At 42.2% G+C, this 25,858-nt stretch overlaps 2 protein-coding genes across 3 annotated transcripts; both read right to left on the bottom strand.

Annotated features, from left to right (window-relative positions):
* Positions 1-1,299: 1,299 nt before the first annotated feature.
* On the bottom strand, positions 1,300-6,780 carry LOC114484216 (kelch-like protein 31). The gene is made up of 2 exons (XM_028478837.1): positions 6,713-6,780; positions 1,300-4,993 (listed from the first exon to the last, which is right to left on the bottom strand). Exon 2 carries the CDS (start codon positions 4,951-4,953, stop codon positions 4,261-4,263), a length of 693 nt encoding a protein of 230 aa, XP_028334638.1. The 5' UTR covers positions 4,954-4,993; positions 6,713-6,780; the 3' UTR covers positions 1,300-4,260.
* A 4,375-nt stretch (positions 6,781-11,155) lies between these two features.
* LOC102992114 (kelch-like protein 31) lies at positions 11,156-25,238 on the bottom strand. 2 transcript variants are annotated; one of them, XM_028478836.2, is made up of 3 exons: positions 25,080-25,238; positions 13,801-15,005; positions 11,156-12,081 (listed from the first exon to the last, which is right to left on the bottom strand). In XM_028478836.2, exons 2-3 carry the CDS (start codon positions 14,970-14,972, stop codon positions 11,349-11,351), a joined length of 1,905 nt encoding a protein of 634 aa, XP_028334637.1. In that variant the 5' UTR covers positions 14,973-15,005; positions 25,080-25,238; the 3' UTR covers positions 11,156-11,348. The 2 variants fall into 2 exon arrangements, with proteins under 2 accessions (XP_028334637.1, XP_007107926.2); XM_007107864.4 differs by lacking the exon at positions 25,080-25,238 and adding an exon at positions 18,252-18,499.
* Between the last annotated feature and the right edge of the window lie 620 nt (positions 25,239-25,858).

The following is a 25,858-nucleotide window of genomic DNA, read 5'->3' as shown; positions in this document are numbered from 1 at the left end:
TTTGTGGTACGCGGGCCTCCCTCTGCTGTGGCCTCTCCCGTTGCGGAGCACAGGCTCCGGACGCGCGGGCTCAGCGACCATGGCTCACGGGCCCAGCCGCTCCGCGGCATGTGGGATCTTCCCGGACCGGGGCAACCCGTGTCCCCTGCATCGGCAGGCGGGCTCTCAACCACTGTGCCACCAGGGAAGCCCTGGAACAGCTTTTCAATTATTTGTCGTTTCCTTTTTTTGTTGTGTTTTGTTGAGCCGAGTCATCAGGAAAACTAAATAGAGAAAAAAAAAGAGAAAGAAACCAACACCCCAACCATCACTTCAAAACTACCCAAGAACACTTCAAAACTACCCATATCTGATCACTGACAAAGCGCTTATTGAATGCAGCTTTATTGATAGTGGGGAGTTACAAACACGACATACCTTTTAGTTTGTTGTTCCTTATATAGTACAAGAATGTCTTAAGCAAACAAAGAAATTTTGGGCCAAAATTTGCTAAATAATACAAAGATTTTTAGGAGTATTCAAGACAAGTATTTTATTTCAAGTTCCCTGAGAGGGACATTTAAATGGTCTTGACCCTCTGAATGTGCTGGAGGGTAAATTGTTAATATTTTAGAATCTTTAATTCTCATAATTACCATGGAGGAGTGTTTAGGAAACTAGTCTATAGTTTTTAAAATATGTAAAGAAACGCTGAAAAATAATTCCTTTGAATGCTACCTTGTGCTAGAGAATATATCCATCAGTGGCTGGGGTGGGAATCTAGCTCATTCAGAGAAGAGTCATTCAGAGTGGATGACATAAATTCACTTCTTTGTAACTCAGGGAAAACATTAATTAAATGGAGTGATTTTAGTTTCTTTCATCTAGTAACTTGGTTGAATTCGGAAGCTATCTGGCCAGGATAACCAGCAAAATGTGGACCTCTTAACACTTAAATATTTCCAAGCAAACCTCTATCTACATGCATGTTTGTAAAATACACTTACTATAATTGCTGCTCTGCCTTAAGTAACAGACCCAGTCAGTACATTCTCACAATCTTCTTACCTCAATTATACCTGCTCACTCGTAACAGTCCACTACCATCTAATCCTTGTTTAGAATTATATTCATCTGTACCATCCCTGACCTCCTATTCATAACCATTCTTACAACATAGGAAGTAAAAATAAAACTCATCCAATGCCACTGAAAGCAACTAGTGCAGGAGGGTTAACAACTCGGCACCAAGAACCTAACTAAAAATGGACAGACTACAGGCTGGCTCCCTGGAAAGTTTTACGTCAGGTCTCTGGCCCATTCCGAAAAAGAGAGCTTGAGTTTTATTATTTCAGCTGCTGGGTAACCTGCTATTTCTCTGATACATTGAACCAATGCTTTTATTTCATCACAGGACTCTGGTAGTACAAAAATAACAAGCCCTCTGCTTTCGGAAAAATAAAAGGAGGTATCGGCTTGGCTCCTAAGACTTGGGAGTGTGACTGAATGTAAGCTTAAAACGTAATGAAAATGAAGTGATTTTCCAGTTGGAAAACATGGGGAAGTCGTCAAGTTTTCTAGAGGTACCTGCTTCAGTAGTTGGGTTAAAGAGTGTGTTTCGCTGACACGTGGAAGATGACAGGCATTATTTTGATGCTGCGTATTTTCACGTCTTTCAGTGGTCTGTGCAGGATGTTCCAGGAGGTAAAACCTTCACCCACCTTTAGGTTCCATGCTCCCTTCCAATCTGTTATGTCAGAAATTCTGGAATTCCAAATTCCTATTGGTTTTTGTTTATTGACCTAATGGTTGAAGCAGGAGATACAGCAGCAATGCACCCAGGAACCTGGGTAGCCCCAATATTTGTATCCTCTGAGTCTTCAGATAACCAATGTAGAAACTACGTTAAATGGTCATTTCAAACGCTTTATCCATTCTAACACATCTCCAGGGTCACCTCTAGAAAGCCACTGCCGAGTTTTTGTGCACCGTATTTTATCAAGCTCTGATAGATGAAAAATCCTCTAGTTTCAGCATCTTTCCTCATTCATCCATGATAAAATATTACAGTTGATTGATTCTTATTTCATTCCGGCCTTAAGCCCCTCACTTCACAATACTTCTAGGATCTCAATGGGAGATACATCTCTTGGTGAGTATCAAAAGATTATGTCTATTTGCCCACTTATGACTTGTAATCCATAATACATAATACATCACCTTTTGTCTCTCAAAATTAACGGTATGCTATAGGCTTCTCGATTGTATGAAAATATATGTTTATACCAAACTAAAAGATGTTACAGTCACCCCCTTATAGTCTTTGGAAGTTGTGGCCTAAACAACTTATTACAAATGAAAAGCTAATTTTACCCATGGTGCTGCAAGGACAAAAGTCTATCTATAGGTTGTACATTGTGACTTATGAGCTCAGTGATATAACCAGCGCCATACACTGGTTTCTCACACAGGTTTATTTTTTGGCCTGGGCCAGTAAAGAATCAAGGAGCAGATCTGCTCTGTACTTGGAGAAGCTCCTCCTGCCCTGTGTGGGGTTAGGAAACAGCCCAGCATTTTTACATTAATAACGTCTTGTTCTCAACCGCAATGTTCTAGCCTTTACCCGAGTGTTACCATTAAATACCCAGAGATTGAACTCTCCATAAGGGGCAATGATATAAAATTGTTCCACAAAGTGTACTACTATATGAACCACTTTTCACAGTTCGAATAAAATATTTTCAATATAAATATTGTAACTCTAGCCATAACCTATCTACACACAGTGGGAGAGGACAGGGTTCATGAAAACCCGGTTTTACTGTCATAGATGTCATGTTTCACAATTTAAATAGTTTGTCTTATTTTTCAAAACCCATTTGCACATAACCCATAATTGATAGGCCCTTCCTCTCCAAAACAAGTGAACTATCAAAGAATAAAAGGATAAATAAGAAGAAAGGAAAATATGTATCATTTACTGCCATCATTCCCTTGCTTCCAAACTTGGTGAACATATAAGAAAAATGATATGGAGTCGATATAGTTTAATATGCAAAGCTAACTTGGAGCAGATGAAATTTTAAAAATATATAATCAAATGGGCATATATTATCTTAACATTTCTATAGAAAATGAACGTGTTAGGTTTTTAATTAAGAAATCGGGATTGAAATCAATTGGTAAACAATAGAATTTACCAACAGGGGGACCCATTCATCCCGCTATTGCTAAATCCAGGAATTCCAAATGTTTCCTTCATTCTCACTCATCTAAAAGACCAGAAGAAATCAAATTATTGTTATTGGTTGCATAACCTTCAGGCTGCATATGCTATATGTTAAGGATCCTTACAGACAGACTTTTATTTGGTGTTCTTCTGGGGGCTTACATGAATGTCAAGGTTGCCTTTAACCATCTTGATGTAGTGTTTAGGGTGAGAGTACTACTTGCAATTCTTTTAATGGAGGACCAAAGTAAAATGCGAATACTTCTAGGAGAAACAATAAAATGGTTTAAATTTACCTATAAATTAGATGACTGATGTCAGTTCCTTCTTTGAGAGTACGATTTTATGATAGGAAATACTTTTGGGGGCCTGAGACAGGGAGGAGGGAATCACCACTAAACCAAAGGCATCAACCTGTCAGCCCCTGGGTGGAATCCCTGTTACTTTCCCGTCAGTATTTGTCTTAAGCTTTATGATTTTCTCCTGGGATGCCTTTCGAAATCCTTTACTCAGGCATGTATAGGAAAAGAAACTGCATAGAAACACAGAATTAAATCTTAAGTCCTTATGGATGTAGACTGATTTCCATTTAAAAATGAAGCCTATAAAGGAATATTTTAAACTTCCTAAAGAAAAAAAAGAGAAAGGAAAAGAAACTTTTGTACGAGAAATCTCTTACACAGGCTTCGTGTGTATTAAAGTGCAGAAGCACAATCTCAAAGGTGGGTGTAACCGCTCTATGTTTAGAAAGGATGCCGCGTTGGAAGGGCCCACCGCGAGTTCTGTCTGCCACCCAGTGGCCGCTGAAATAAATGGCTTCTTTCCTTTGTTGGCTCCGGCTCTGTATTTTGCTTAAAAAAAGAAAAGAAAAAAAAAAAATCGACAGAGAGGTAGATGATGCCACACCAGCAACTGAAAACCACCAAGGCAGATGCCTCGATGGATCTGAAAAGACACCCCTGTAGTAAATGTTAGATAGTTTCCTTTCCGCTAGCTCACTGCTGAACCGCGATGCCTATCTCCTCTCCCCGCGAGCCCGCGGCTCCCCGGGTTCAGATGCTGACGGGCACGGAGGACACCGAGCTGGCGCGGGACTCTCGGGTCACGTGATTGGGCATGGCCAGGGTGCAGCACGACACGCCCACGGTGGCCTCGGGCAGTTCGTCGTCCTCCGTCCACTCGTTGAGCTCGGGGCTGAAGCACTGGATGCACTTCTTGTACTTCCTCTCGCCCTCGTTCCAGCCGCCCAGCAGGTAGGCGCGGCCGTGCAGCGTCGAGGCGCCCGCCGTGCTCACGCCCACGGGCAGCGGCGCCGCGTAGCTCCACTGGCCGGCGGCCGGGCTGAAGCTCTCCACGGTTAGCACGTCCACGCGCTCGCCGCGCGGCCCCAGCTGGCTACCGCCCATCACGTACACGCGCTCGCCCAGCGCCACCGTGCAATGCCAGCCCCGCGGCGTGCTGAGCGCCGGCAGCTCCTGCCACGCATCGCGGGCCGGGTCGTAGGCGCACACGGAGCGCGAGTAGGCGCCGCCGATGTAGCCGCCGGTCACAAGCACGCGGCCGTCGGCCACCGCGCTGGCGTGGCAGCAGCGCGCCACCTCCAGGGGCGCCTTGGGCTGCCACTGGTTGGCGGACGGCACGTAGCACTCGAGCGAGGCCAGGCCGCCCTCGGCGTTGCGGCCGCCCACGGCGTACAGGAGCCCGTTGAACACGCTCAGGCTGAAGTGCGTCCGCTTCTGGTTCATGCTGGCCAGGTGGATCCAGGTGTTGAAGCGGGGATCGTATCTGGAAGTGGTAGAGCAAGCGTGACAGCCTTGTGGGCGGCAGCCGGGGAACCCAGGTGACGCCGCCAACCAGGACGTGGGAGGCTCGACACTATCCTTGCGAGGAGGCTGGGGACCCATCGCAGCTCCTCGCCTGGAGGCTGCTAATCCTCTCTCAACCAGTAAAAAAGTGTGACCCTTGGGAAAGGCAGGGCAGGCGTAGGTGACTCCCCCTCCTCCCGTTTATAAAAGCAGCCACTGGGAGACCACCCCGCTGAGACCGACCTCCAGTCCCCTTTCCTTCATATTCAAATCCATCATCCCGTAGGATTTAGGGCATGCGCACGTGGAGGAAGGGTGGAAGCTGGGTATTTGTGGAATCGGAGACGGGAATATGGCCACATTAAAGTCAATTCCACATATCTTCAGACACCAGCCACCCCTAGCTCATTCTCATGGCTTAATCAAGAAAGTTGACTGAGTTCCTACATTCTCACAAACCCCTTCTTGTTCACACACCTCTCCTGGCCATTGGCACCGTAAAGCTAAGTTACTAAGTCTTCTGTCATCTGTTTATAATGAGAACAATAAAACTCATGTCCCAGTGCATCAACAAATTCTTAACTTTTGATGCTTCTCTATTTTCTAGCACTTATTAGTAGGTCTGACTTTTTAGTGTAGGGGTATATTTTTTTCAGTGTTCAGCATTACAGTTATTATACCATAAGCACTGAAGTCAATACCTCAAAAACAGTGACTTGAGTACAAGTAGTTATCAGCAGGAGGAAAATAAGCACCCATAGTAAACTAACACTTTCCATAGTTCCAAGTATTGTAAACACAGAACTGACTCTGTTTGATGTTCATTCATGTTTGTCTCATTTCACCTCCAAATCAAAACTTAACCATAGATATAAATTAAGGGCTAAAAATCAATTGTTTGGATTCGTTTAAATGACACACATGTACATATAATGAAACAATAAAGAATATTTTTTATGATTTACTAGATGAATTTTCAGATCTTGCTCATTAGTTATGTTTGCCTTTGAACCACTACCATGATAGAAGCATGACTTTCTGAACATTTCATGTATATGGAGGTTTAATTTTTTATTATAAATATACAAAAATAACATGCATTTGAATTCCACTTTCTTCAGGATTTATCATGCTTTTACTCTTGTTTACATGTATCAAAAATATTGATGGTATTCAGTCTTTGAAGGAATATTTAAAATTAATTAGCTGCCACATTTTTAATGATCTCATTCTAGTTGCCAGTTATAAATCTGAAGTCATCAGTAATAGTCCACTTAAAAAGAAATTTTGTATCATTTTAATCTTTCTTACCACTTAATGTTAAAAACTAAATTTGCACCCAGTTTCTTTCAAAAAGGCAGGGTATTGTGAAGAGCACCCTGACCAGAAATGAGAAAATGTGAATTCTACTTACTAGTGGTGTCACTTCTCTGGGTGTCAAATTTCTCACATGTAAAATCAGAACCATCTTATCTTCCGTGCTCGCTTCATTGGCTTATTTGGAAAATTATAATGCATAATATATGTGAGTGCACTTTATATAATGTGAAGTGTTACATATATGTAATGTGGCATTATTATTATTATTGATTTACTGAGCCAATGAATTAAGCTAATAGGCATGATTAATTTCATTCTATGTCAGGGCAATTTCCTCATAATATTGAACGATTTCTATTCCTAACAAAAGAGCCAGTACCTGCAGAAATTGCTGACTGCGTGCTTGGCTTGATTTCTTGCATCATTCTGGTCTTCACCACCGGCCACATAAAGATGCAATTGACATAAATCACCTCCATACCTGGCCCACCAAAAATAGACATAAATCACCTCCATACCTGGCCCACCAAAAATAGACATAAATCACCTCCATACCTGGCCCACCAAAAATAGACATAAATCACCTCCATACCTGGCCCACCAAAAATAGACATAAATCACCTCCATACCTGGCCCACCAAAAATAGACATAAATCACCTCCATACCTGGCCCACCAAAAATAGACATAAATCACCTCCATACCTGGCCCACCAAAAATAGACATAAATCACCTCCATACCTGGCCCACCAAAAATAGACATAAATCACCTCCATACCTGGCCCACCTGCTCAGTTTCCCCCTCATTGTGGGGGGAAAGGTATCCCCAACATGGAAGGAGAATTTCTGTATGTAGAGCCTGTGGTGATAATCTAAACATGAGCACAAAGCAAAGACAGCCAAATAAAGGGCGTCCAAGTCCTCCAATCGTGTCACTGGACACTTCCCTCCTTTGGGTACGTGTGGAAATGCTTGGGATGGGGGTGCAGTGGGAGAAATGTTTGTTACTATAATCAAGGTCTTTCTTCTTCCATTTTGGTATATCACCCCTTCTGGGCTAAATAATGGTAATTTACAAGGGTCTTCTATTTGAAAATTGCAATCACTTCTATAACCATGATTGAACATCAAGGCAAAGTCCAAACGGGAGGTCAGTATGAGTCAGCCTGACTTTATAAGGCGTTTCTCTGAAAGGGATAAGGAAAGAAGACGCATAGGATCTTTAGGCTAAACCGAGGCTAATGTGCCTGTCCAAAGGTTCAGGAAAAGTGCCTTCTCTTCCGCGCCACTCCCTAAAGAGCAGGTTTGGTCTGAAACTGGGTGGAAGGTTGGTGCTGGCATAAGGAGTAATGCGTCTGATAACCCAGGTTCATAGACCAGCCTGCGAATGTGGCTAGAAAGGAAAGCAAAGGGGCTGAGCAGGGTGTTTCCAGAGTCATGGGTTGGATCTCTCTCTCCCTCAAGGGCTGTTCCCTTTCCTGAAATGGACCTTCACTGCACTTCCATACCATTTTGATGGAGGAAAGCCGAGAGGAGTGTTCGAATGTCTTTTCGCCTCTAGTCTTTCTACCAAGCTTGCCAAGCACAGCTTGTGCAAAATGTTTGTTCCTTTGACACACAAAGGAATTATTTCAGTGGGATGAAATAACTTCATGTGTGTTATGAGTTGGATAGATGGTATGTGAATGAGGGGGCGGGGGGTGGTGCTAACCTGTAGGGAAGCTTGGAATTCTGTGAGAGTTAAAAGAAAACATAAAGAAACTCTGGGGCCCCTGGCTGGGATGCTCAAAACTGGGAACATGGCTTCTGTTTCAGTTTGGAGGCCAATCCACTCTCTTTGCATGGTCACACAGCTTGGAGAGCCTTAATAAAAAGTATTTCTGCCATTTAGAATTTTCTAGAAATGACCAAGATGGTTTCAACTGAGTTTTAATACTTTACTGCTAACTTAGATCAAAGGTTGAGCATCTCATGTTGGTTCCATGTCATTTGCTCATTTGGACAGTGAGGTGGAAGAGAAAGGCCATGAGGGTTGGTCTGCATAACAACACAATTTCATTTCCTAAAAAGTGGTTTCGGGGCTTCCCTGGTGGCGCAGTGGTTGAGAGCCCGCCTGCCGATGCAGGGGACATGGGTTCGTGCCCCGGTCCGGGAAGATCCCACATGCTGCGGAGCGGCTGGGCCCCTGAGCCTGCGCGTCCGGAGCCTGTGCTCCGAAACAGGAGAGGCCACAACAGTGAGAGGCCTAGGTACCGCAAAAAAACAAACAAACAAAAAAAAGTGGTTTTGTTACAAATGATGATGAACCTGAGTCTGCGCCAGGCTGGCTGTGGTCAGGGTGGAACTGAGATGAGAAACCACACTTAATCCATGACTTCTACGTGGTCAGGACTAAGAGACAGACCTAGGCTTCTGTCTGAGTTACAGAGCAAGTCACTAGTGATGCTTTATCCCTTTTTATTTTTCACTAGTCTTCAAGTTATTGGAACAGCTTTTCTTTCTTTCTTTTTTTTTTTTTTTTTTTTTTTTTGGTACGCGGGGGTCCCTCTGCTGTGGCCTCTCCAGCAATGCACCCAGGAACCTGGGTAGCCCCAATATTTGTATCCTCTGAGTCTTCAGATAACCAATGTAGAAACTACGTTAAATGGTCATTTCAAACGCTTTATCCATTCTAACACATCTCCAGGGTCACCTCTAGAAAGCCACTGCCGAGTTTTTGTGCACCGTATTTTATCAAGCTCTGATAGATGAAAAATCCTCTAGTTTCAGCATCTTTCCTCATTCATCCATGATAAAATATTACAGTTGATTGATTCTTATTTCATTCCGGCCTTAAGCCCCTCACTTCACAATACTTCTAGGATCTCAATGGGAGATACATCTCTTGGTGAGTATCAAAAGATTATGTCTATTTGCCCACTTATGACTTGTAATCCATAATACATAATACATCACCTTTTGTCTCTCAAAATTAACGGTATGCTATAGGCTTCTCGATTGTATGAAAATATATGTTTATACCAAACTAAAAGATGTTACAGTCACCCCCTTATAGTCTTTGGAAGTTGTGGCCTAAACAACTTATTACAAATGAAAAGCTAATTTTACCCATGGTGCTGCAAGGACAAAAGTCTATCTATAGGTTGTACATTGTGACTTATGAGCTCAGTGATATAACCAGCGCCATACACTGGTTTCTCACACAGGTTTATTTTTTGGCCTGGGCCAGTAAAGAATCAAGGAGCAGATCTGCTCTGTACTTGGAGAAGCTCCTCCTGCCCTGTGTGGGGTTAGGAAACAGCCCAGCATTTTTACATTAATAACGTCTTGTTCTCAACCGCAATGTTCTAGCCTTTACCCGAGTGTTACCATTAAATACCCAGAGATTGAACTCTCCATAAGGGGCAATGATATAAAATTGTTCCACAAAGTGTACTACTATATGAACCACTTTTCACAGTTCGAATAAAATATTTTCAATATAAATATTGTAACTCTAGCCATAACCTATCTACACACAGTGGGAGAGGACAGGGTTCATGAAAACCCGGTTTTACTGTCATAGATGTCATGTTTCACAATTTAAATAGTTTGTCTTATTTTTCAAAACCCATTTGCACATAACCCATAATTGATAGGCCCTTCCTCTCCAAAACAAGTGAACTATCAAAGAATAAAAGGATAAATAAGAAGAAAGGAAAATATGTATCATTTACTGCCATCATTCCCTTGCTTCCAAACTTGGTGAACATATAAGAAAAATGATATGGAGTCGATATAGTTTAATATGCAAAGCTAACTTGGAGCAGATGAAATTTTAAAAATATATAATCAAATGGGCATATATTATCTTAACATTTCTATAGAAAATGAACGTGTTAGGTTTTTAATTAAGAAATCGGGATTGAAATCAATTGGTAAACAATAGAATTTACCAACAGGGGGACCCATTCATCCCGCTATTGCTAAATCCAGGAATTCCAAATGTTTCCTTCATTCTCACTCATCTAAAAGACCAGAAGAAATCAAATTATTGTTATTGGTTGCATAACCTTCAGGCTGCATATGCTATATGTTAAGGATCCTTACAGACAGACTTTTATTTGGTGTTCTTCTGGGGGCTTACATGAATGTCAAGGTTGCCTTTAACCATCTTGATGTAGTGTTTAGGGTGAGAGTACTACTTGCAATTCTTTTAATGGAGGACCAAAGTAAAATGCGAATACTTCTAGGAGAAACAATAAAATGGTTTAAATTTACCTATAAATTAGATGACTGATGTCAGTTCCTTCTTTGAGAGTACGATTTTATGATAGGAAATACTTTTGGGGGCCTGAGACAGGGAGGAGGGAATCACCACTAAACCAAAGGCATCAACCTGTCAGCCCCTGGGTGGAATCCCTGTTACTTTCCCGTCAGTATTTGTCTTAAGCTTTATGATTTTCTCCTGGGATGCCTTTCGAAATCCTTTACTCAGGCATGTATAGGAAAAGAAACTGCATAGAAACACAGAATTAAATCTTAAGTCCTTATGGATGTAGACTGATTTCCATTTAAAAATGAAGCCTATAAAGGAATATTTTAAACTTCCTAAAGAAAAAAAAGAGAAAGGAAAAGAAACTTTTGTACGAGAAATCTCTTACACAGGCTTCGTGTGTATTAAAGTGCAGAAGCACAATCTCAAAGGTGGGTGTAACCGCTCTATGTTTAGAAAGGATGCCGCGTTGGAAGGGCCCACCGCGAGTTCTGTCTGCCACCCAGTGGCCGCTGAAATAAATGGCTTCTTTCCTTTGTTGGCTCCGGCTCTGTATTTTGCTTAAAAAAAGAAAAGAAAAAAAAAAAATCGACAGAGAGGTAGATGATGCCACACCAGCAACTGAAAACCACCAAGGCAGATGCCTCGATGGATCTGAAAAGACACCCCTGTAGTAAATGTTAGATAGTTTCCTTTCCGCTAGCTCACTGCTGAACCGCGATGCCTATCTCCTCTCCCCGCGAGCCCGCGGCTCCCCGGGTTCAGATGCTGACGGGCACGGAGGACACCGAGCTGGCGCGGGACTCTCGGGTCACGTGATTGGGCATGGCCAGGGTGCAGCACGACACGCCCACGGTGGCCTCGGGCAGTTCGTCGTCCTCCGTCCACTCGTTGAGCTCGGGGCTGAAGCACTGGATGCACTTCTTGTACTTCCTCTCGCCCTCGTTCCAGCCGCCCAGCAGGTAGGCGCGGCCGTGCAGCGTCGAGGCGCCCGCCGTGCTCACGCCCACGGGCAGCGGCGCCGCGTAGCTCCACTGGCCGGCGGCCGGGCTGAAGCTCTCCACGGTTAGCACGTCCACGCGCTCGCCGCGCGGCCCCAGCTGGCTACCGCCCATCACGTACACGCGCTCGCCCAGCGCCACCGTGCAATGCCAGCCCCGCGGCGTGCTGAGCGCCGGCAGCTCCTGCCACGCATCGCGGGCCGGGTCGTAGGCGCACACGGAGCGCGAGTAGGCGCCGCCGATGTAGCCGCCGGTCACAAGCACGCGGCCGTCGGCCACCGCGCTGGCGTGGCAGCAGCGCGCCACCTCCAGGGGCGCCTTGGGCTGCCACTGGTTGGCGGACGGCACGTAGCACTCGAGCGAGGCCAGGCCGCCCTCGGCGTTGCGGCCGCCCACGGCGTACAGGAGCCCGTTGAACACGCTCAGGCTGAAGTGCGTCCGCTTCTGGTTCATGCTGGCCAGGTGGATCCAGGTGTTGAAGCGGGGATCGTATCTGGAAGTGGTAGAGCAAGCGTGACAGCCTTGTGGGCGGCAGCCGGGGAACCCAGGTGACGCCGCCAACCAGGACGTGGGAGGCTCGACACTATCCTTGCGAGGAGGCTGGGGACCCATCGCAGCTCCTCGCCTGGAGGCTGCTAATCCTCTCTCAACCAGTAAAAAAGTGTGACCCTTGGGAAAGGCAGGGCAGGCGTAGGTGACTCCCCCTCCTCCCGTTTATAAAAGCAGCCACTGGGAGACCACCCCGCTGAGACCGACCTCCAGTCCCCTTTCCTTCATATTCAAATCCATCATCCCGTAGGATTTAGGGCATGCGCACGTGGAGGAAGGGTGGAAGCTGGGTATTTGTGGAATCGGAGACGGGAATATGGCCACATTAAAGTCAATTCCACATATCTTCAGACACCAGCCACCCCTAGCTCATTCTCATGGCTTAATCAAGAAAGTTGACTGAGTTCCTACATTCTCACAAACCCCTTCTTGTTCACACACCTCTCCTGGCCATTGGCACCGTAAAGCTAAGTTACTAAGTCTTCTGTCATCTGTTTATAATGAGAACAATAAAACTCATGTCCCAGTGCATCAACAAATTCTTAACTTTTGATGCTTCTCTATTTTCTAGCACTTATTAGTAGGTCTGACTTTTTAGTGTAGGGGTATATTTTTTTCAGTGTTCAGCATTACAGTTATTATACCATAAGCACTGAAGTCAATACCTCAAAAACAGTGACTTGAGTACAAGTAGTTATCAGCAGGAGGAAAATAAGCACCCATAGTAAACTAACACTTTCCATAGTTCCAAGTATTGTAAACACAGAACTGACTCTGTTTGATGTTCATTCATGTTTGTCTCATTTCACCTCCAAATCAAAACTTAACCATAGCTATAAATTAAGGGCTAAAAATCAATTGTTTGGATTCGTTTAAATGACACACATGTACATATAATGAAACAATAAAGAATATTTTTTATGATTTACTAGATGAATTTTCAGATCTTGCTCATTAGTTATGTTTGCCTTTGAACCACTACCATGATAGAAGCATGACTTTCTGAACATTTCATGTATATGGAGGTTTAATTTTTTATTATAAATATACAAAAATAACATGCATTTGAATTCCACTTTCTGCAGGATTTATCATGCTTTTACTCTTGTTTACATGTATCAAAAATATTGATGGTATTCAGTCTTTGAAGGAATATTTAAAATTAATTAGCTGCCACATTTTTAATGATCTCATTCTAGTTGCCAGTTATAAATCTGAAGTCATCAGTAATAGTCCACTTAAAAAGAAATTTTGTATCATTTTAATCTTTCTTACCACTTAATGTTAAAAACTAAATTTGCACCCAGTTTCTTTCAAAAAGGCAGGGTATTGTGAAGAGCACCCTGACCAGAAATGAGAAAATGTGAATTCTACTTACTAGTGGTGTCACTTCTCTGGGTGTCAAATTTCTCACATGTAAAATCAGAACCATCTTATCTTCCGTGCTCGCTTCATTGGCTTATTTGGAAAATTATAATGCATAATATATGTGAGTGCACTTTATATAATGTGAAGTGTTACATATATGTAATGTGGCATTATTATTATTATTGATTTACTGAGCCAATGAATTAAGCTAATAGGCATGATTAATTTCATTCTATGTCAGGGCAATTTCCTCATAATATTGAACGATTTCTATTCCTAACAAAAGAGCCAGTACCTGCAGAAATTGCTGACTGCGTGCTTGGCTTGATTTCTTGCATCATTCTGGTCTTCACCACCGGCCACATAAAGAAATCCATCCATCACAGCCACGCACTGATTAAAACTCTTGGCTGGCATCTCTGTAAGCTTGCTCCATCCATTTTCAGGGTCTCTATACAAGACGTCTCTGCTAAGGGACTTCTCAGTAAGGCCTGGACGGCCCCCCACAGTGACAAGCACACGACAGCCCCCTCGGATTCTCGTGCGTCTAGACTGCAATGTGTTCTGATGATAGGGAAGTAAGTGGTAGTTCATAGCATCTACAAGAAGCTTGTGACAATCAGCGTCTTGCATCATTCTTGGTACTGACTGAACATAACTGACCAGGTCTTGCGCAGAGATGGTACCAAAGCGAATATTGCTCAAAAGATCGGCAGCATATTTCACTCTCTTTTGGTCAAATTCTAACCATTTCATTGCAATCTGGAATGCTACTATTTCAGAAGGCAACTGTAAGTCATCATCTATAAGAAGTTCATTAATTTGCTCAAATGTAAGTTTCATAAACTGATCTGATTCTGCAAATTCAAGGAAGTTATCCCGGATAAATTTTTGGGCTGCTGCCTTTGCATTTCTCAGGGAGTATGTTTCGGCAATGTTAGCAATGTACATGCAATTCTCAACACTCATCTCTTGTATCAGAAAATCACTGCACATCTTGACAAGGGTATGGATCTGAAGATAAACAGCAGCAGAAATAATGCTTCCTATGGTATACAAGGAGAGAGTGAGCTTTCCAGTGTAGGCGTATGCAATGACCGTGGCCAGGCCCAGCGGTGCGATATCACTGAGATCCACCCTTTGGGTAGAGGGGTCTTTTTTTAGGATGTTGTAAAAGTACTCACTGCAAGAAGCCATCACTGACTTGTGAACGTCAAAGGATTTTGTTTTGGTGCCGATGACTAAGTCGCAAAGGAAGCTCTCCTGCCTCATTTTACTTAAACCTTCCAAGAGGTTGGGGCCGTAAGAAGCATCTGTTAATTCAGAAGAGATGCAGCTAAGGCCATTGCCTCCCTCCAGGAGCCCATTCAAAGCATTGAGTTTGTTGAGGGGGCTGTCTTCTACAATGATGGTCATCTCATTGATGTTGCCTTTGTTCTTTCTGACAGTCTTCTTTTTGGGGGCCATGGTGGCAAACACACTGTCACAGGCAAGAACGTGCTAAAAAAAAAAAAAAAAAAAAGACACGGTTTTATTTTAATTATGCATTAAACTTTGAAATGCTACATTTTTTAATAAGATAGTTTTTTAATGGCATAAGGTAGATTGATTAAGTCTCAAAACTAGAGTTAAAGACTTACATTAAACTAGATGCACATCTTATTCACAGTTTACTTCAGCATAGATCATTGTAGACAATTCTAGAAAACTTTATATTATCAAATGAGACCTCTCAATAGCTATATGGCCAAGTAATTTTATGTAGCAGAAATGACCCAATATTCTCTGATCTACCTGTACAGTTATTATGGAATAGTAGTTAAACGTCATTTTAAGGGCTTAGTTTATGTTCAGGAAAAAGTGAATGACAACTACCCTGAAGTTTTTCTCTCTCAATAAAATACTGTAACACTAAAATTCAGGAATCTGTGTTAAATGTAGAATATATATTAGAATAAATGTGGCTAGCAATCAATGGATAAGGAATTGTAATGACAGTCAAGTGCTTTCTACTCTACATAGTCACTAAAATAATTTCCAGTTGAATTTCTAAATGACTCACAAACACACACAAACTTACACAAGAACTAGAACAAAGTAGTTTTTAAAAAAATCTTAGAGTAGAAAAGACCCTCTTAAGCATAACATAAAATCCAGAAGCGTAAAGGGGAAGACTGAAATATCTGAATATTAAAAAAATGAAAACTTACATCTATAAAATAGCACCAACTATTTAAAAGACAAGCAACAGACTGTGAAGACAAATATTTGTAACATTTTTGACAGATAAAAGGTTAAAGTGAAGTTAACACAGTATTTATTTTTATTTATTTTTTGGCCTTGCCAGGAGGCTTGCCAGATCCTAGTTCCCCGACCAGGGATCGAACCTGGGATCCAGCAGTGAAAGCGCCAAGTCCTAACCACTGGACCGCCAGGGAATTCCCTAACACGATATTTAAAGGGCTCCTAAAGTTAATAAGTCAAAGGTAATCCAAGTAGAAAGTGGACAAAGACTATGTCTAGGTAACTAGGTTGTTCACAGAAAATAAAATGCAAACAGTTAATATTTTTAAAAAGCTAAACTAACAATAATCAGAGAACTGTCAACTGAAATCCAGAGAGCCTTTTTATTTTTTGTCATCAAATTTTGCTTATCAAGTGGTTAAAATATTTTAAAATATTCAGAATATCAGATGTTGGTGTGGTACTCTCCATACATTGTTGATGAGAGTATAACTGATACAGTCTTTTGAATAATAATTTAGCAGCCCATTAAGAATAAAAACTATTTTTATGCTTTGACACTAAAGTTCTAAATCTACTAATGTGCCTCTTAGAAATATATTTATATAGATGCTGACATATTAAGGACAGTAACCATTTCCTATTATCAATCTTATAAATATTTGAACCAGTTTTTAAATCTATAGGAAGTGTAGATTTAGCTCTATTACATAGCTCTGAACAGCTCTAATATTAAATGTAGCCTTGAAATATATTGTTTACCAAATAAATACATAGCCCTTAAATTATCACAGTTTATTTTAGCCCTCCTCAAAATATTGAGAAGGGCTTCTTGAGAAGCCCTTCTATGTATTGAGAAGTCATCTCAATATAGTCGTCTCAATATATTGAGAAGTCATCTTCTGATGGCTATGCCCAATATTTTGAGAAGGGTTAAAATTATTTTAGCCCTTCTCAAAATATTGGGCATAGTCATCAGAAGATGCTACACTTAGACTTTTAAATGGATTTTATCTATAGCTGTTCACTTTCTTGTGAAATTACTGGTGTTACTTTTTTCATTTTTATTTTTATTTTTTATTGAAGTATAGTTGATTTACAATGTCGTCTTAGTTTCAGGTGTACAGCACAGTGATTCAGAATATATATATTCTTTTTCTGATTCTCTTCCCTTATAGGTTATTACAAAACATTGAGTATAGTTCCCTGTGCTACACAATAGGTCCTTGTCGGTTATCTATTTTATATATAGTAGTGCGTATATTTTAATCCCAACCTCTTAATTTATCCCTCCCTCCCTTTTCGCCATTTGGTAACCATAAGTTTGTTTCCTATGTCTGTGGATCTATTTCTGTTTTGTAAATAAGTTCATTTCTATCTTTTTTTGTTTTTGTTTTTTTAGTTTCCACATAGAAGTGCTATCATATGATACTTGTCTTTGTCTGGCTTACTTCATTTAGTATGATAATCTCTAGGTTCATCCATTTTTTTTTTTTCATTTTAAAAACAACAAAATCAGTATGTGTAGTTCACAACTCACAGTTTGCTTTATATCATTCCAGATAATTGTATATGCTTATGCAAACTTATATTTGCAGAGTTTGAGCAGTGGTGTGCTGGTAAATCAACTCTCCGGGGTGGGGGGATCCCCTTATTTGTAAGGTGCTAATTTCTTTAGTACAAATACACTTGTTTTGGTTGGTTTTAAGCTACCAACAACCAGTTTGCTAAGTTCCTGAAAATGTAAATTGGTTCTCATGAGCTCCAGCATACCACTATAAGAGAACTTGTATCAAAACAAGTTTATGCTATATTATTCAGCAGTTTGCTTTTTTCACTTGGATGTACTCATGTACATCTTTCTATATCAGCACATACATAAATTTATATCATTGTCCCTAACAGCTGCATAGATTCCCATAGTAAGGATATATAAAACTTGTTCAATTATTCTCTTGTTGATGTACGTTTAGATGTTTAGGTGTTTTATACTTTTTGAGGGGTGGGGCATACATAAATTTATATCATTGTCCCTAACAGCTGCATAGATTCCCATAGTAAGGATATATAAAACTTGTTCAATTATTCTCTTGTTGATGCACATTTAGATGTTTAGGTGTTTTATACTTTTTGAGGGGTGGGGTGTGTGTGTGTGTGTGTGTGTGTGTGTGTCTCTGTGTGTGTGTGTGTGTGTTTTGTCTCACTGTTGAGTTCATCCTGAGTAAAACTTAGCTTTGATCCCCCTTGAAAGTCTTCAGTTTAATTACTGGAATAGATGTTAAAAACAATTCCATAACTTTGCTATTGTGTTTGTTCCTGTTCTTTTCCATGTGGAAGGAGAGTAGCAAGTAGGTAGGAAACAGAGAAGGTCTTTTGCTTTGCCAGGGCTTTTTTTGTTCCTCATTAAGCTCTGTCATATTCACATTTATTTTTGTTTACAAGACTGTAGCACATTTGTCCTTCCTCATTCTTTCTTGCAGGCAAAGCCACATGCATCCTTACCTTGTGAAACAGATTTTCAACCCACCATCATTTTAGTCTTCAAATGCATTTGACTTAGGTGGTAAGTGTCCCCTTGTTGGATTTTTCTGGGGAAAATTTTAAAAATTTTGTTCAGCAAGTAGTTATCAGACACCTATTGCTGTGTGGGCAGCACTGTACTGGGAATGATGGAGCGATACAATATGTAATTTGTGTTAAACAGATAAACAATGACAAGTACAAAATGACAACAAGAAAGTAGGGAATCACAGCAGAGTAACTTACAAAAACAAAACAAAACAAAAACCCAGTAGATTCTACCAGTAGGAGCACAAATGTGTTTTTGGAAGTAGCCCTGTCTATTTTCCTGGAGAAAACCCTATGGGCAATTTTTTACTCATTTGGACATCGAGCTTATAACCACTCATTGTTTTGGAGGAAATCCTGGAAATTAAACAATACGCTTGCAAATAATCCATGAGTCAAAGAAGATATTAGACAGTATTTCAAACTGAATGAGAATGAAAATGAAAATACAATGTAAATACCAGCTCCACTACTTATCTGAGCTGTGAGTTTCCATAGATTACTAACCTCTTAGAGTCTCCACTCCACTGACTTACCTCTAAAGTAAATATAATAATGGTGCCTGCCTGTAGGGTGGTCCATGAAAGCTTAGTGAGAAATGTCTGTACAGCATTTAATAGGGTGTCTTGCAAAATGTGAATGTTCAAAAAATTTAAATTGTTTTCATTAAAATCAATAACCTTCTTAGATGTGTTTTAGGGAATGAAGGAAGTAACCTGTTTAAGCTTTGGGGTGAAGCCAATCAGAGAAAGTGGCCACAGGATGGAGATGCAGTCATGGAGATCAAGAGGAGATTTCTAGAACAGGTAAACATTTCTAAGGGATTTTTGAAAATGCCAGGGAGAGAAATGGAACTCATGCAATGACATAGGCTGAAGAACAGATTATTAACTTTGCTATGAATGAGAAAGGTAACCCTGGAAATTTAGGAAACTTGGGGCATAGGTTATGTAAGGAAAATAACAGATTATATGGAACAGATTGAATCTATGAGCCTGGACTTCAGATTTCAAATGAAAGGAACTGTTTTGTTGGAGCGGGGTTAGGATGGGAAGATTTGTAGATAACAGGAATCTTGCCGGTTCCAGGAATGAAAGGTTTTTAAGAGGAGTAGGTATAGGAGGGGGAAGGCCTTTAAAGCAGAGGAAATGCCTGTGGAAGCAGGGAGGGGTGACTCAGCACGGGATGTGCAGACGAAGAAGACTGCTGGAGTGAGGGAGACAGGTAGGCAGGTAACATGAGGATACAGAAAGGATGCTGGATGCCAGGAAGGGTTTGAACTTGTTGAGTTGCTATGCAATTGAGAAGGATTAAGGAACCTCCAGGAAGGAGAGGGTGCACTGAGGCCCTAGTGAAATCAGTCAAATCTCCTCCACGGCTTCCTTCTGTTACTTTCTGTTGCTTCCTTCTCTTTCCTCCATGATCTGGCCTTCTTGCTGCCCCTGGTGTTCCCAGGGACACCCTCATGACCCTTTACCTGATTTCTCTTGCCCTTGTCCCGTTTCTCCAGAGCCCTACTGGGTGACACATTAGCTAGTCTGACAGATGATCCAAGCTAATCCATCAGTGGGCAAATCTACTGTTTCTCCCAGATATGCATGTTTTTTGGAGTTTTTTGGTTTTTTTTAATCAGTGTACTCCTATGATACATATATGCATATTCTTTAAACTAATATTATATTATTATTAAAATAATATTTTAACATTAATCAAATTAAATTAATCTTAATATTATTAATTAATATTTTGTATATATATTTTCTTAATAAGAGAGAGTTTTTAGAATCCTCGAAATCACTGTGTAAAGGTAACTGGCTTCTTTAGCTCTGAGATGCAGGAGACCATTTAAGAGAGTTTTGAAATCAGAGCCTGCAGACCACTTCCTGGTGGCCATATTTCCCCAGATATGCTCATAAATTCAGTCTTTCTCTACTAGAGCTGCCATTACATCCTGTTCCTAGGTCTGCACCTCGAAGGTGAGGCTCTCCATCCACCTGCCCAGGTGTTCTCAGTCTGGGCCATATTCCTCCAATAACACGCTGCAGACCCCTCAGAGGAGTCTGGGGACCAGGCTCACTCCTTGGAAGGTGGGCCAGGCTCTGATTTTGTCCTCTAGGCTGCAGAGGTGTTCACTGCCCCCTACATCCTAAGAAATGCTCTTCCTCTGGCCCTGCTCCTCCATCTCCCAGGGAGATGGGTCTCTGGCCATGGCTTTTCTCAGTTTAAGGCAAGTATGGTAAGACAGCTACAGGGTGTGCTCCAGGCCCTACTGCAGGGAAGACCAGCTCCCTCTTCATGGGTGATCAAAACCCAGAGGCTACGTTCTCACAGGGCAGACTGGGAAGCCTTTGATGACTCTCTAGGACCCTCACACTGAGGCCCTTCTGACATGTCATGCTGGGTACACACACACACACACACACACACACACACACCCCATGCCAATTGACCAACCAACCAGCATTTTTCTACAATCACACTTGAATGAAAAGCAATGGCAGCCTTAAAGGAAAGAAGTTATAAGAGGGCAGCCTAAGGAGTCATGAATGGAAGGAAAGGGGAACAGTTTAACTCACTTCCATTTACTCATCTGGTCACAGTGCTGGACTGCTAGGCTGATGGTGTGGGCTTGCAGAGGATGATTAGAAAAAAATGGAATATTCACAGAAACGTACTACTCAGCCCCAAGGTCATATGTGAACAAGTAGTCAAAGCAATTTGCACAGAAGTCTCATTGTCTTTTCAATTATAACATATATAATTTTTACAGTTATACAAATGTTCACTATGCACCCCTGGGTCATATTGTAAATGATCACAAATGGTGGTCACAGTGATACCAAAACGTGGCTACGAGGAAGAGGCGGTGGTTACAACGAGTTGCCTGTACATGTTCTTATACAATCCAGAGTGTAACCTAGGTGTTGAGTAATCCGTTTCGAAAGCATTCCATTCTTATTGATTCAATAAGCTGGATGACGGTTTCACTTACTCTTGTTGTTGTTTTCAAAGCTTTTTGTCTTTTTCTTTTCTTTTTTAATGAGTGAGGGCCTTATGGCCAGACGCTCAGGGACACCCCCCCCTCCCTGGGCTTGGTAGCAGGGCAGTCGCTGTGATTTCCACACCCCAGGGAGGGCTTTGACTGGGGTCACGGTCATTCTGCATGGGGTTTGCATGGTGAGGGGACCAGCCTATCTGAGCTGCCTGCAACTGGGACAGTTTCAAGACTGTTTCTACGTTTTTCCTGAAGCACGAAGGGCATGATTCTCCCTCCCCAGCCAGGGGGGTCTAGTGAGTTGCCCCCTTGGGATCACAAAAGAGCTTTACAGGTGCCTCGGGACCGTTAGTGGCCCTGCCATAGCAGGACACGCTGGACAGAGCAGGTCTAGCCCCGGCAGCTGAGGTTGTGGAATGGGAGGAGCAGCTATTTGGAGGCACTGCAGTGCCCCCCGTCCCTTCCCTTTCTGGGTAAAAGAGGAGACTGCACAGAGTGCAGAAGGTTGTGGAAGGCTCCCCAGGCTATCGGAGCTATCCCTTCATTCTGTGGAGGGAGCTCAGAGAATTCTTCTCTGGACGCGGATCCCACGCCTCCTTCCCTCCCCACTCCATCCACTAGCGCCCAGAGCAGCCTCCCAGGTCCCCTGGAAGAGCTGCCTATTAGAAAGTGGGCAGAAGGGCAACAGAGGCACAATTCCACGCCCCCCTCCCACTCCCCACTGCCGGTCTTGGCTCTTGTGTCATTTCTAGGATGATAGTGTCGTGTATTCAACACGTGATCAACAGCTGGGCAGTTACATGAACCGTCAAATTACGTGCCGTGATCTTTTGTATTTGCCAATTTAAGCATGTGAATAATTAATTCCTAAATATGAATCACCAAGCATGAATCTAGACTATGTATTCAATGTAAACTATTACTTTCTTTGTGTGTGTGTGTGTGGTACGCGGGCCTCTCACTGCTGTGGCCTCTCCCGTTGCGGAGCACGGGCTCCCGACGCGCAGCGCAGGCTCAGCGGCCATGGCTCACGGGCCCAGCCACTCCGCGGCATGTGGGATCCTCCTGGACCGGGACACGAACCCGTGTCCCCTGCATCGGCAGGCGGACTCTCAACCACTGCGCCACCAGGGAAGCCCTAAACTAATACTTTCATTTCTACCTAAAATAATAATTGTAGAGCTAGCATGTATAAATTGAGGAATAACTGTGTGCTGAGCCTAGGTAAATACTTGACATGATTTTATTTTTTAAAATTTAAGCATCATGAAAATTCTAAAAGGCAGGTAATGTTATGTTCATTTTACAAGTGAAGAAATTAAGGTTCAGAGAGAGTTTTAAAAACATATCCAAGGTCACACGATGGGTATATAACGTGTAGTAGGGCAAAGATTCAAACCCAGATTGAACCCTGACCCCCCATATAGCCCTTCTATCCAGGGCAGGTTGAAATCTCTCGCAGGTTAAAAAGTTAACTCCTTCCAACATGGGAAGATTGAGATTGAGTGAGGTGGAACTCAAATTTATAAAACCAAAGTTTGGATATGGAGAACATGAAATGGTTTTTTATAGCTCCAAACACTGAAATAAAAGAGCTGCCCTTTTAACTGTAAGACGGATTCGTTTGGTGACAATCAGAGCCTGTGGGTTTATCTTTATCCTATTAGGGGTTGTAAGTCTATGAAACTCTAGTAGTTTGGGTAAGCCAAAAACAGAAGTAGGTTCAAAGAGATCTTGTATGAATTTGTTGATCAGAGAATCAGACACCTCCTTTTCAGTGTTAGGTTGAATACGGAATTATCAATTTTTGTTTAAAGACAAATATTATCAATTTCTGATGGCTCAATTTAGCTAGAGGCCTGCTATCTATAACATATACACACTCTATACATAAAGCTAACTTCTATTTTCCAAACCTGGATACAGGATGTAAGGACCCTGTGCTAAGATTTTTGGTTTTGGTTTTGTTGAAAATTTTAGTAAAATACCTCTTTCTTTTACTTGTCTTTTGTGTGTGTGCGTTAAGGTTGCAGGAAGTGGGGTTAGAAATCTAGTTTGTAAGACTAATGTCCCTTTGGTTGTCACAGAACTGAGAATTGGGTTTTGATGTTAATTTTGCTCTAACTGTCTGAAAGACCTTATGGCAAAACATTCAACTTTTTAGGATTTCAGTTTAATCATCTGTCAGATGAGATGTGTACCTTTCAGTTGTAAAATTTTACAGAGAGTTAAAAATAAACAGCTGGCTTTTGCTGTCAGAATTGTCGAAGTCTGGTCTGTATCACTTCTCCCCCCTTCCCCCCGCCCCCCCAATATGGCCTTTTAGAACTTGCCAAATTTAGTAAATAAAAATATAGGATCGCCAGATAAATTTGAATTTTAGAAAAACTACCAATCTATTTCAGTATTTAAATATATCCCAGGTGATATTTGGGACATACTTATAATAAAAACTGGTTTGTGGTTTATCTGAAGTTCAGTGTACTTGGGTGTCCTGTATTTTATCAGGTAACCCTTTTCTGGGTTGGGTTTCAGGTGAGCCCAGGAATTCCATGAACATTTCTGGAATATTATGAAAACATGTTGTGCATGTGTTTTATGTGTATTTTTCTATAAAGTGGGCCCAGAGCTTTCAGAGGTTCACAAAAAGGTCCATAACCCCCAATAGATCCAGAACCGTTGGACTGAAATGAGGCTGCCAGGACATGGTAACATAATTCTACCCTCTTCTACAAGGGGGCAAGTCCATGTGACAGGATCACACCTGTCCCTCCTGGCCTGAAACAGATTTCAGATGAAAACTCCTAGAACCAATTACAGAAAAGAACTGTCACTTTATAAGTAAGAACATTCTCTTTCCTGCTGCCCTCTACCCCGACCTCCTGGGAGAGACTGTACCCAGGGCAAGCTGGGAAGCCATGTGTGCCAAAGTGTCACTGTCACTCTCATGCCAGAAGGAGCTGGGGTCCCAGAAGGTCTTCTTGCCAAGGGGGCGTCAGCTGCGCCCGGTCCCCGCCACATTCCAGCCCCCCCGTGTGTCGGCTGGCAGCCTGACCCCGGAATAGAAACACCCAGCCTCTGCCTCTTGCCATTTTCAGTGAAGTCCAACTTTAGGGGGCGTTTCTACTTTACTGTTTCATTTCCAAAATGATTTCTAGCATAAAACATATGTCAGCATTGCCATAGGTACACATTTGGAACAAAAATTTGTTTCACAGTTAAATTAAAAGCTGTTCTTTTTTTGCAGGAGGGATTTTTGTCAATAGGTTCTATTTCTGGGGATTCAAAGGGTTGTCTGATTTGTTTTCTACCTATTTCAACAAAACTGATTACATTTTATCTAAACTTATCAGATACTAAATGTTCCTGCCGGTTCCTGATAAAAAATGGAGGTGAAACTCTAAACTTTATGAACAAAACCCAAGAATTTTAGTTTCCCCCTCCCCTCTCTATATAATAGAGGAAGAAAAACCTACGTTAGGTATTAGAGACTTAAAATTATTGTTAGAAATTACAAGTCACTTTACTTTCCTAAGGCATCCCTAGCATGCATTTTTATTGCTATGACATTCTTCTCATCTATCGCATCCCTTGGATTTCAAGAAGATGTCTTCTGGCTCGAAAAGGAGGATCTGACCCAGCTGTAGACCACTGTCAATGAAATCACTCTACCACCGCGAACGCAGACGCCCCCCCCGCCCCCCCGCCACCATTCACACCCCAGGATTAGAAGACCAGAATTGGAGATTGAGGCGCCAGCTCCTTACCGTCCTCTGTGAGGGGCGTCCCCGACTTGTGATGGTGAAGTTTCAGCAGCAGATTCCTTTTGAGAAGCAATCTGTGGAGAGAGAGAGACAGGGAGAAGGAAAACCCGTTGGGGAACCACCAGCAGCCACCTGACGCGTCCCAGCAGCAGCAGTTTTTAGAGTGACCTCTTGCCGTCCCTCTGGCTGCCGCGCCGCCGAGCCTGCGCTCTGAGCCCCCCTCCCCCGCTTTGGCTTCAATTTCAGCCACCCCGGGGCAGAGGGCGGAGTCCTGGTTGGTGGAGAGGGCTTGGGTTTCTTGACCTGCTCAGTATTTAAAAACAAGAAAGTCAAGAGCTCAATCAACCTGGGAGTGAGGAAAGAAAATTAACTAGGTGGGTATTTAATTGTTGGAAGAAGATTAGAGTGTGTGTACTTGGTAAGAGAAAGGGAAGGCTGTGGATAAAAATGAGCTACTAGAAAGGTTAATAGCCTGGTCACCTCTGGTCCTTTGAGAAGACTGGGTTTTTAAATAGACTGTTCTTTAGAAAAAGAACTTGGGGTAGCTCACATATGGCACCAGCATCACTGGAGTCATCATCGTACAGTTCAACAGAGTAAGATTCATGACCAGTCCCTATTATCCAGTGATCCACAGGGAGGCCTGAGATGAACACACTCTCCAGCACATATGCAGCTTGGGGAAATACTTTGGCAACGCTTCCTGTGGAAAAAAAAAATGTAGAGGGTTATAACTGACCACAGGCTTTAAATAGGCACCAAGAGTGTGAAATGGCTGCTAA

The sequence above is a fragment of the Physeter macrocephalus genome, chromosome 18 (assembly GCF_002837175.3).
Source record: "Physeter macrocephalus isolate SW-GA chromosome 18, ASM283717v5, whole genome shotgun sequence".
NCBI classification, from domain to species: domain Eukaryota; kingdom Metazoa; phylum Chordata; class Mammalia; order Artiodactyla; family Physeteridae; genus Physeter; species Physeter macrocephalus.
The sequence above is the reverse complement of the archived record's forward strand: the minus strand, read 5'-3'. Positions and strand labels throughout refer to the sequence as shown.

What these genes read in the sequence shown, in the direction of transcription:
- LOC102992114 (XM_028478836.2), bottom strand. Translation starts at nt 14,972, where the DNA reads ATGGCCCCCAAAAAGAAGACTGTCAGAAAGAACAAAGGCAACATCAAT. An exon ending in GCAGTCAGCAATTTCTGCAG is followed by an intron (nt 12,082 to 13,800) that starts GTACTGGCTCTT and finishes TACCACTTCCAG; the next exon opens with ATACGATCCCCGCTTCAACA.
- LOC114484216 (XM_028478837.1), bottom strand. Translation starts at nt 4,953, where the DNA reads ATGAACCAGAAGCGGACGCACTTCAGCCTGAGCGTGTTCAACGGGCTC.